A 12,130-nucleotide genomic window follows, 5' to 3' on the forward strand; every position below is an offset into this window, starting at 1 on the left:
AGAAGATTCACATGCAAAAGTATTGCATATTTCATTCAAACAGTTCTGCAATATTTTCACATTGCTAACACAGTATTTCGGACACTTCTGTATACATTTGGAACACAGTTCTCTCCTTTGTATGTACACAATTGTAGAGCATTAGTGCAGTGTATACTAGCATGTTTTCTAAGACAAGCTCTAACCTGCTCATCACAGTCATGTGTCCTTGCATTAAGACTTCTTTGGGTGCAGCCATCCCAAATTCTGACGGCATGGGATATGGTGATGTAGGTCTAACTGCTGCATAACCTCCTTTGCTTCTCAGTAGTGGGGCTGCAGGCCTCTTGCTTTCCTCTGCAAAATTCATGAATCCTGGCTTCCTCAAGGTGCCCTTTGGCTTGCCTATAACACAAAGAAATGAGACATAATGGGTTAAATCTTATTTTCAAAGTAGCAATGTCTTAGAAGCATTTCAACCAAAGTTCTTCATTTTACCAGAACAAAGAAAAATATAACTAGCACATTTAGGTCAACATTTTTTCCTGCAGAGAGTGCCTTAAAAGTTTGCTTGTACAATAGCCCCTTTGAAAACACAAATACATGTGTTGAAGAAATTAACATTTTAATCCATAAATACCCCATCATCACAAAATAATATGGAGTTAACAAGCAGCATGAAGAATGGCTGATAAATATCCAAATACAATAAAATAAAATGAAACACATGGAGAACAATCAAGAATGACAATATACACAATTGTTTATGTATCTAGTGTTAGTTTTTTTTCATTCTATTGTTCAGCCAAACACATTCCAGTGGTCCCTGGCACTGGCTTACAAGCTAAAAACACAACACACAAGGAAAATGAAATGGGAGGAAACAGAGAAGGGAAAAAACCTCTCAGCAAGGCTGGTGGAATAGGCCTGTTTATCATTTTAGTGTATTTTGCAAGAAATAATGTCTGTTCTTCCTTTCTTTTCCAGTATCCCTTTCCTTACACACAGGTGTGAAGCACATGTGGATGGTCAGCCAAACTGTTGCATAACATGAACTGTTCAAGAGTAAGCACAGCTCACTGCAGTAAGCAGAACCAACACAATAGAGAAGCTCTGCTAGTGATTAGTGCAAAGCTGATTAATTAAGCATATACCAGTGCAGTGTGTTGCAGCTTACCTACTGAGGTGAGTGGAGCAGTTTTTTTCAGTCTCATCCTGCAGTTCACTTGCCGGCTTGATTTTCTTTTGGAAGTTCTCTGGCAGGCTACAAGCTGAGCAATTCTTGCAGTCTCTTGGCAAACAACAGCATGGCAGATCACCTGCTTAAGAAAGAAGGAAAAACACAACAACAGAAGATTAGATAATTATTTACCAGTAGTTTCAAACATTCAGAGTGATGGGAGATGCTTGTCAATTGGAAACAACCCCACCCACTCTTTGCATTATGCTTGGACTGTGGAAAAGCAAACAAAGGAATACACTGTCATGCAGTAGTCTGGGAATCTGCCAGAGTAGCACAAGAAACGTTGCTCCGGTGAACACTACCAGGTACATGAATACACAAGATATGCTTTTGTGTGAGGTCCAAGATCTGAAAAGTCTAAAGAGTAGAAGATACTAAACCCATCCTCTACCAAGGGTTGAAGACCACGATAACAGAACAGCAGCATCTAAATAATTGCCCACAGGTATCTAGACACCATTTTTACTTTTTGCACTGAAGGAACAAAAGTCTGAATTAAAGTTAATTTTAAAGGTTTCTTTTGAAGTTTGAATGTCTTACCTCACCAGATTTACCAATTTCAATCCTAACAACTCCAGGAATGCTCTTTATATATCCTTCTAGAGTAGGATGTCCCAGCTGCTTAAAAGGAATCCAGTCTCCAGTTAAAGATTTATATTCGCCTTGCAAACGCGAAAAGGGTACTCCATTTTTATGGGACTGGAGAACAGCTCGAAGCATTTTTGCAACTAGATCCGCTTCCTGCATTTTCGCCTACAACAGAAAAGCAGTTACATTTAAGTTGGCATTACTTCTCTATTTTGAACCACTTACTTGAGGCTAAATAATCAACACAGGATGACTGATTAGTGATTTCACAGTGTCAAACATCTAATAAAAGAGAGAAAAACCCTGCTTCGGTAGCTCAGCCTCTTTCATTATCCCATGAAAGTGAATTATGGGAGATTCAACAGTATGAAATTCTTCATGCAGAGTACAGGTAAACCAGGACAAGATATAGTGATGCTCACCAACTTGAACAGCTTTCAAAAGGAAGAAGAAAGTAAGGCCATCATTGGCTAACATATATTACTTCCAATTTCAGAAGCACTATGTCTCTCAATACTAGTTATAGGAAGCACAAATGCAAAGGTGTTGTTACATTTAAGTCCCACTTGTTGGCTTCCTATAGACTCTAAATGACTATTGTGTGAACAGAAGGTGGACCAGATCAACCTTTGCTCAGCAAGTGATTTGTCGGTTACTGCCAATAAGCTTCAAGGATACAAGCATGGCCACCAGACAAGGGTAACTTACATTAAATACATTAGCGGGGATTCAAATTCTCGCTTAGCCACGCTGTTTTTCAGGCCATTCTTAATGACCAGGTTCATACAATCACCATGGCTTAAACAAATAACTGTGGTTTGTTTAAGCTGTGGTTTGTACTGGGCACCATTTGCCTAATTACCCACTTGGTCGTGGCTTGTCATGCCTTCTAAGCCCAGGAAACATGGCTTGTTAGGAGGGGGGGAAACAACCCTTAAATAAACTATGGCCTGGAGTTGGGTTATTTGATAGTTCAGTTTTCCTCTTAACAAGCCATGCTGCCTGAACTTGGACAACACAAAAAGCAGTACTGTAGTGGGTTATTAGGAAAATGGCACCCAGCATGTACCACAGATTAAACAAGCCACTGTAGCTTAAGCCAGAGATCATGCAAATCAGCACAAGCACATCTACACCAATCCAAATCTGATACAAACATAACAACAAACCTGTATAGTTCTCCATAAGAAAAGTTTTCTCAAGCTTTTATAAAAACAGGTGTGCAAAACCTTTTTGGAATGTAATTTCAACAAATACATTCCGTGAGACTAATCAAAGAGGAGAAACTAAGCCTTGGCTCCATTGATGTGTTCCATTTTCTGAACAACAATTTTAATAGGTAGCGTTTCAATTACAGACTTTAATCCTGGCATGCCAACATACAGTTTCTAAGCTACTATTAAACTGAATAGCAATTTACAGAAAACAAGTAGGTGTCTTACTAGTCAGAATGCTGGGCTAGTATTTTCTTTGCAAGTATCATTGCAGGGTAGCCAATATAAGCAGAATTTAACTTGTGGAAGATAAGGAAATCCTCCATCTATTGAACCAAGCAGGTTGACTTTGCCGGTTTTCCATAAAATTCTTTGCATACTTCCAAGACTGCTGTCTCATGTTCCTACTCAAACAGTAGAGGGAGCATGAGAAGCCTGGCTACATTCTCAAGTTATAAGGCAAAAGAGAATCCCAGTTGGCCAATGTCCCTTCTCAACGACCCTCTCTTTCAGAAATTGTCTAAAATTTATCAGAGCGGAATTTGTGAGCTATCATAAAAGAACAGCTCCTGTGAGCTTAAGGTATGAGAAATGTAGCTGTCTGCTGCACCTTGCCTGAGTCACTACTCTGGAGCTTCTCTCTTTCCAACCAGGAGACATGCTCAAACCAGCATTCATGCAGAACCTTAGCAGATAGATTATTCTTCTGGGAGCAAGTAGAGGTTTTTTAACATGCTCTAAAAATATGCATTTTTGGAGGGATTATAACTGAAGAGTGCCTTAGCCATCAGAGCAATCCTAAGCATCAACTGGGGGAAGGAGGGGGGAAGAGATTAATAGTAGCAGGTCCAACACATCAATAGCCCTGGTGGATCGCTGCAGCAATTCAGTGCCTTTTTCCTCCCAGCTGACTCCAATGGAAGAAAATACCTATGTCAGGCCCAGCGCTGGCATAGCATTAGATGTGTTTTTTGGATGTGCTGGAGAAATGGAGGAATGATTAGGATCCATAGTCACCTCTCACTCAGTCAAATTCTCCCCACTGCGGCCTGCCTTTGCTGGCAGGACAACAATGGTAGAAGATACCCATGGAACTTTCCACTAGTGTCCTGGGGTGCTCTGGTGCCAAGTGTGTTGTCCTGCTAGTGTATCTGCATCTCCACCAGTAGAGCAGTATTTCTAAAGGCTTCAGTGGGGTTGCCATGTCGCTGCAAACCCAGTTGAAGAAAAGATAAAGAGCTAGTGCCATCCACTATCTCTTTTTGACAAGTAATAAAAGAGTTCTAGCACTGTAATCTAGCAAGTGATACAAGGACAACCAAAGAAGGCGGCGGGGGGGGGGGGGGAAGGTAGCAGAAATAATAAGAAGAAGAATATGTAATTCAGGGTGAACAAAGAGAAATGATTTTAATTAAAAATCCATCCCAATGTAATTATTGCTGTTATATCTGTTTAAGGGTAGAAATCATTACACTGCATCTTTGTATTTATTACCGTTTCTACAGGGGACAATTTCTACAGGGGATAAATGATAAAGAACAGATGTAAATAAAGCAATTTTTTTTTCATCATAAAAGTTTCCATGTTTCATGGCTGTTGTAAGGAGACTAATCTCTATAAAATAGATGCAAAGCACACCCTATAAATGGTCTGAACCATAGCAATTAGCATGTTGTAGATGAATTTGCTGCAGTGTTTATGGAATTCAAGTTTATGCAGTGGACACTTAATGCTGGCCATGTTCAGTTGTCTAACGTTATGTCTACCACATATGCATGCAGATTTATAAAATTTAATAGGAATATTATCTATCTATACAAGCAGTATGTGGTAGAGGCCAATGCTAATCTTCAAGATGGAAGCAAGTATCTTGAAATATCAATAACTGAACTTAGCAGAAGAAACAATCCCTGCTTTAGGAATACCCCACTACCATACCACACACAAAGAGTAAGGAAAAAAATCCACATAGCTTAGTCAACCTACCACAACTAGAGAGAAAGGTAGTTCTGCCTAGATTTTTACAAATCAGCTCAAAACAGGAACTAAATGCATGGGGTGCTGAAACACGACGTTTCTTTCCTGTATCAGTCCAAGGTTTGCAAAACATGTAATATGCACTCAGCTTCAGGTTTTTAAACACACTGATGCCATACCTGTGGCAAATTTACAACACGTCCAGAAATTCTTATTTTTATGACCTCATTTTTGACATAACTTGCTTGGTTTTTTCTGTGCCTGCTGCAAGGTGGGTGGGCTGGGGGCACTGCAGGGTCCTATTTCACAACCTGGGATCTAGGGTTCAGTAATCCTATTGCCCCCCTGATGAGGTCAGGGTGACACAGGATTGCACTCTAAGTATCATGGGAACACACATATACTTTCTAAGTCATTCAGGATGTGCCAATCATGTGCAAGTAAGATACAATCAGAGGCAGTGAGCTGGTGTCCTCCAGCTGTTTGGACAACTCCCATGATCCTCAATTGGCCATACTGGGAATTGTGGTTCACAACAATCAGAAAGCGCCAGGCTACTTACCCTCAATCTAGTATGCTTGAACTGAGAATTTTCATTTCAAACTCGGGCTTGGGGACGGACTAACTTTGTAAGTCACAATTTGAATCTGGTTTATTTCCCTAACCCAGGGGTAGGCAACCTAATGCCCTCCAGATGCTCTGGATCATGGACTACAACCTCCATAATCCCCTACCAGTAGCCACAATAATTTAGACTTATATGAGTTCTAGTCAAAAACATCAATAGGTTACCTGGTTGTCTAATCCTAAATAAATAAACAAATCATAATTAAGACTAACCATAACTGATTCAAATCTGGATATAATGAATAACTGGTCTGTTTAAAACAAATAATAAAGTTTTTAGGAAAGAGGGAAATGGAGTTCATGATCCTGAGACTTGTTCATGTGACATCATGCATGTAACACCTGAGCAGAACCCTACCATGCCTTAACTGTGAACATCCAGGAAACAGCAGATGCTGACACACTGACATTAATGTTGGCAATCCCAGACACTCCAAGTTACACCAGTGGATGTTGAAAAGTGGACTGTCAGCATTCATTGGAATGCATCCAACAGGATTCTCCCAAATTCAGACTGTTATATGCCCCTGCCACTCATCAGGCATACACTGGCAAATGCTGACATAACAAAAATTTATGATACAGAAGAACATTGTTCCAAAAAGGCAAACATTCACTTGTTTTCAGACAGTTCTGTACCATTGTCCTAAACAGAGATATTTTATTTTAATTTTAAAATACTCTTTAATTTTTCTATTTAGTATCAGCCACCTTCAAAAACCAGCTATACTGCAGGATAAAAATATGGAAATAAATTTATTTACTTCCTCCTTGTTCCCCCCACCAAAATACAAAATAAGAGAAACAAACCCCCACATATCCTATTTTTACAAAGTCAGCACACTGAAGCAGAGATGAGAAAACTGAGAAAGCAGGAAATAAAATCTGGGATGACAGAGGCAAGAGGGATTGTGAAAGATGAGGGGTGAAGGTCGTCAGGATGGTCCTCCCAACGTGGCAAGGAGCATTTCCGTGCAGTGAAATTAGAAAAGGGACACAAACAGAAGTAGAGGCACGGATCCCAGATTAAATTCCACTGACCTCAATGGAAGAGCCTCGCATGGACTTAATTCATTCCCTCCCGGAATCAGTGGGACGCGCTTGATTTATTTTTCTCGCTCGATCAGGATAGCGCCCGAGACCCCATCACACCGCAGGCGTCGTTCGCCAGCAAGCAATAACAGCGACGGCTGCAGGCAGGCGGGCCCCTCAATCGCCCCCCGGGGAGGCGAAGCGCAAGCAGAAGCCGGGGACGGGAGGGAAGGCACGACTCACCAGGCCCGCGGCGGTCCCGCAGGGCGTGAGTCCGCCGCGCTGCGGTGCGGTGCGCCTCCCGCTGCAGCCGCCTCCCCTCCTCGGGCCACTCGCCACCACACACGCCCCCTTCCCTCGGTGCTGCTGCGCGGCCGCCTAAGCCGCGCCCCCTCCCCTCGCCGACCCCGCCCTCGGAGCAGGCGCCCCGCTCCGCAAAGCCGTTTCTGCCGCGCCTGCCCAGCCCGCGGGAGGGCCAGCGGCCCACGACGGCGGTCAGCGAGGAAAATGGCCGCGCATGCGCCGCGGCGCCCCGAACCCTCCTTCCAGCCCTGGCGCCGACAACCGCGGGCACGCCCTCTCCCCTGCACGTGAAGGCCACCAATAGGATTAAGCCGAGCGGGCAGGAGAGGAGCAGCCGGAAGAGAGCTGGCGCTAAGCGGGCCTCCTCCGACCGCACTAGAACAGGGCAAAAGCCCAATAAAACCTGCCTTAGGAATGGGAATGCTTCCCGGAGGAGCTTAAACTAAATCTGATTTTAATTGAGCTTATAGAATGAAGAGGACCTATGAGCATGTGTGGAGTGCCTGTGTCTTCTCCCAGAGAAAGAGAGAATATTGTTTTACTGGTTTTATTTGTTCCACCTTTGCATAGCTCTGATTAAGGACGCATTTCCTGAATCTCTTGCTGCGGTCCAGACTCATTTCTAACCTATTTAACCCGCCTTCTGTAGGGGGAAACAGAAAGGCAATTCTACCAGGGTTTTCCCCTACAGTCATGAAGGTCAAGAGAGCGAGTCTGAGTGTAAGGCCACCATAACTGAAGTTCAGTCTTGCTCAGTTCAAAATATGACTTACTAAAAATTAGTTGCTGAGTAATATATCCAAATTACCTAAGAGTGTTAGGTGCATTTTCATTTATAGTACAATCTATGTTTGCAATATTGTCTGTAGTGATTCATAGTAAAACAGGATACAGTGATACCTTGGCTCACGAACTTAATCCGTTCTGGCATGAGCCAAGTTAAATTTCCCCATAAGGTTCAATGTAAATGAGGTTAATCCATTTTGTAACCATTTTTTAAATCAGAAAAATGTGAAGCAAAGTGACAACAAAGATCGCAGTCATCTCTCCCCGCCCCTCCCCCCAGCATGACCGAGATTGCACCTGTCATCCCTGCAGGCATGTGCCGGTCATCCCGGCGCTCTGGAGGGTGGGGAGGGGCAGAGACGGGCATGATCGCAGGTGTACTAGGGGAGGAAGAGACGGGCGCAAACGGCGCACTGAGGGAGGGAGAGATGAGCACGATCTCGGCCATCTCCCCCCCCAGCACAATCGCGGCCATTTCCCCACTCGGGGGTGGGGAAGCAACTGCGATTGTGGCCATCTCCCCACCCCCCACACAAGTGGGGAGATGGCCACGATTGCAGTTCCGTTTGTGCAGGGAAGGCGTGTGTGGTCAGAAGCACACTGCTGCAGGGAAGACGGGCACAGCACAGCCGCAGGGCAGATGGCCGAGATTGCACCTGTCTTTCCTGCAGCAGTGCACCTGGGATCATGCACATCTTCCCTGCACGAACGCAACTGTGATTGTAGCCATCTCCCCCCCGGGGGGGGGGGGGGGGGGATGGCTGCGATCTTGGTCGCCACCCAGTGTGGAGTTCGCAACCCAAGTCAAAATTTTTGTTCGTGACCCAAGGCATTCGTGAGACGAGGTACCACTGTATAAAAGACCATTTCAAACACAGTTTTGCAAAGAGTTCCTTATTTATGAATTAATGGTTTGGCCACTCCTAAATTTAGCTTTAGTGAGATTTTCCAGCCCTTCAACCCCTTCAACAGATTTTTCAGCACTCACCAAAATGCTCTAACCTGCTCACTTAAGCAAAAAACAAACATTTTCTTACCAGTAGCTGGGATGGCTGTGAAATGGCTTTCTGTTGTAGATGAAAAGTGTGGGTTCAAAGGACTGGCTTGGGCTCTGACCCCACACTGTTTTGTTCCCAGCAGGTCATATGTGCTTTGACACACCTCCCATGGTAGCCATGTTGTGGTGGTGCTCAGGAAAATTTCCAAATGTGCCCACGGCCTAAAAAGTCTGCCTTATCCTAATCTCTCTCTCTCTCTCTAGTAGCCTAGCCACACCTCTTCCTATGTTAGCATAGCCTAATGTTTCTTAAGAAATGAATGTACCAACAGATAATTGCTCTAGAAATTAAAACTCCAAGCTACTGCAGGAATCGAAAGTGAAAAGGAGTGGAGCGTGAAAGCGAGAGTGAGCCCTCTAGCCGTGAAATAGTATACTGCTTGGCTGAGTGTACAATACCTCTATTTTCCCAGGCCCGTTTGTTTGTTTTTTTCTGATATTCCGCCTGTGAGTGCCACGTGTAGCCCAAATAGCACCAGATGCTTCCAGTGACAGCCAAGGTCTATGGCAGAATCAAAATATCTTCAGGGGAACTCCAAAAAATCCCAGTGTTTTGTGGAGACAAAATGCTAACTAATTGTTGGTGCAGTGGAAGGAAAACTGTGGTGAGGGGACTTAAATGGAGAGGCTGGAATCCTGAAGAGGAAACACACTACAACTGGTGTGTTTTATACAATATAAAACTGGTCACCTTATTCTCATACCAAGACTTATTTGCTTAACCTCCCTCTAATTATACATTGCTGGAGGCAATACTCCATTCTGTGCCATATTTGTTTGCTTTGTAATGCTTATCCACCATTAAATTAACAGGAAATAACACATTTAAAAAACTTTGGAGGTGTTGGTTTTTGAGATTAAAGATACATCTGTCATTCATAATGATCAGTTTCCAAACGTTCAAAATTAAAATGAGTGTCTCTGACACATGAAATGGCAACAACAAGCTGGATGACAAGGCACATGACTACACCATTTGTTGCCTGCATACAAAATGCACTGATCCCAGCCCAATCTCACTCAGAAATTTAAAAGGGCTCGGAGAAGGGACCTGGATTCAAGACATTGAAAAGTCCATCAACCCACAATAATGAAATTTTAAGAAAGTTTCAGCCAAAAGACAAAAAATGGAAAAAAACAGAGACTGACCCATTCAGACATCGGCTATGTTCATACATAATGCTAAGCCAGACTTCATGGGTTTTATGTAGTAAATGAACACCTTTTGTCCCGTGTCCACACATTCATGTGGTAGCTACTCATGCATGGTTTCCGCATGGCTCCACCTTTCCTACAAAGGGCAGCATGTACCCCATGAACCCCTGCGGCTGGGAATCAATCCCACCGTGCACCATTCCTCCGGCACTGCCTGCCACTCCCCCATTGCCCGCACATTCCCCAGGCATGTTTTCACTCAGTTGCCACCCCCCCCCCCCCCCCGCTGCTCTGTAGAGCCACTATCGACAAAGTGTAGCAGGAGCAGGAGCAACGGAGCAGTGCCCTTCTGCTGCTGCCACACTTTGTGTCCATGCAGCACACTTTGTCCCCCCCCCCCCCCCTTTTTGCCCATGTGCCCAATTTGCACACGCTGTCAGAGTTGCATCCTCCCAGCAACCAGGTATATGGAGGGAAGCTGTGCAGGCACCAGTCCTGGAACAGAGGGAGTACACCTTGCCAGACACACTTCCCCAAGTGTGTCCTGGGAAACTCTGCCAGTAGGTCCTTGTGGGAGGGGAGCAGGGCTTGTGGGGTGTCCCCTGGGTTGTTGGGGACAGGGTGGAGGTGTGGCAGAAGCTGGGGGGCAGAGTGGAAGCCATAGGCTCCCTGCAAAGTTCACCCTGGTGCTAAGACCTCATTGTTTATATAAGGAGGGGCAAATATTTTTAGTATTAGCTCTCCATTCCCACTCCAGCCTAAATCAGATAGTATCGAATCTACAGGTGCATTCTGACCGACCACTTTCATATTGGAATCCCTTCTAAACTCTTTTTGCTGATGGATGGAACTTACCTTTTACTGAATGCCCCAGGAGATAAGAAACTTAAAAGTTGCAATGCTTCAACATACTTCCTTCAGCCTTTGCTTGCTATAGTTTTCTTCTTGTGTTTATACTTGTTCTATCTCCTTCTCAAACAGATCTAGGGTAAAAGAAAAGATGGAAGAAGCAGTGGTAAAACACAGGAAGGTTACAAGTAAAAGATGACTTCTAGAAGCCCTGCAAAATTCTATAATTGAAGCAGAGCAATGGCCAGATTAAAAAGCAACCTTAGCTTAATTTGTTTATTTAACTGTTTATCTAGTTTATGCTTATTTAATTTAATTTATTCCTTATTTTGGTTGCTTGGCTCAGGTGCTGAAATATATTGCTATTATATTGTTATTTGATCATTATATTGTATTGTTTAACTTTGAAAACTGTTCAGAATGCCAATTTGGCCATGGAGGACAGTATATGAAAGCTTGTATAAATAAATAAAATAGAGAACTGTGCCTGCAAAGTAGGGCACATGGTCACCTCTGAGAGCACAGAAGGTCATACAAGGAGCGTTCACTTAACAAATACACACACTGAAAGAACAGCGGGATGGGATGGGCTTCAGTGTCCCCTGCTACTAATACCATGCTGGCCACGGTTTGGGCTGTTGGATGAGAGTCTGACACCCATGTTCCCACCCCCTTTTTTGTGGATATCCGTGTGAGGCCCTTTCAGTGGTGTGCTGAACTAGTGTCGAGTGAGGAGACTGACCAGTGTGTCAGTCAGCAACAGGGTCTGAACAAGGCGGCCTGAGGGGCTCTGCATGAATGTCCCAAAGGGTGCGGCAGCAGGCTTGTGGCACCAAAGTTGTGTGCAACTCCTGACTCTTACTTCGTAACACACACCTGATTCAACTGTGGCTTCTTTAACTTAACCGCAATAAATGCTCTGTGATTTGTAGCAAATGGAGTATTGCTTTTCCTTTGGCTAAAATAGTAAATTTAACATAAATAGCATCTCCCCAGAATAGGCATGTTGCTTATTCCCATTACAATTTTGTGGTTTTGTGACATATAGGGTCCTTTTTCAAATGTTTCTTTTCATTTTTTCTGCATTTGGGCACCCTGCACTTGTGTTTCCCTTAGCAGCTGTCAGAGTGGGAGGTTTCTGGCAAATGAGCTGGGAAATTACTCAAATTACATCTCAGTAGTCAAAAGTACCTTGATGGCCCTCAGTGAAATATGATTCCAGGCTTTGTATAGTACATCGCATAGTACTGATCTGTGGAAACTCTTAATATAGTTCAGGCTTTGAAGAGAAGCGGGTCTTGGTCATGTGCGAGACTGCAT

At 43.8% G+C, this 12,130-nt stretch overlaps 1 protein-coding gene across 3 annotated transcripts in view; it reads right to left on the minus strand.

Moving 5' to 3' along the window:
- TDRD7 (tudor domain containing 7) overlaps window positions 1–9,060 on the minus strand; it is a 50,432-nt gene extending 41,372 nt beyond the window's left edge. The window contains exons 1-4 of one of the 3 annotated variants that reach the window (XM_044439577.1): window positions 8,787–9,060; window positions 1,763–1,975; window positions 1,157–1,301; window positions 186–384 (exon numbers count right to left, since the gene is read on the minus strand). In XM_044439577.1, the coding sequence (XP_044295512.1) occupies window positions 186–384; window positions 1,157–1,301; window positions 1,763–1,969 (551 nt within the window). In that variant the 5' untranslated portion in view covers window positions 1,970–1,975; window positions 8,787–9,060. Of the gene's footprint in view, window positions 1–185; window positions 385–1,156; window positions 1,302–1,762; window positions 1,976–6,669; window positions 6,927–8,786 lie in introns of those variants that run through there. The other 2 variants (XM_044439576.1, XM_044439575.1) reach the window with 2 other exon arrangements.
- Between the last annotated feature and the right edge of the window lie 3,070 nt (window positions 9,061–12,130).

This window comes from Varanus komodoensis, unplaced genomic scaffold, assembly GCF_004798865.1.
Source record: "Varanus komodoensis strain SLA01 unplaced genomic scaffold, ASM479886v1 scaffold35, whole genome shotgun sequence".
NCBI classification, from domain to species: Eukaryota; Metazoa; Chordata; class Lepidosauria; order Squamata; family Varanidae; genus Varanus; species Varanus komodoensis.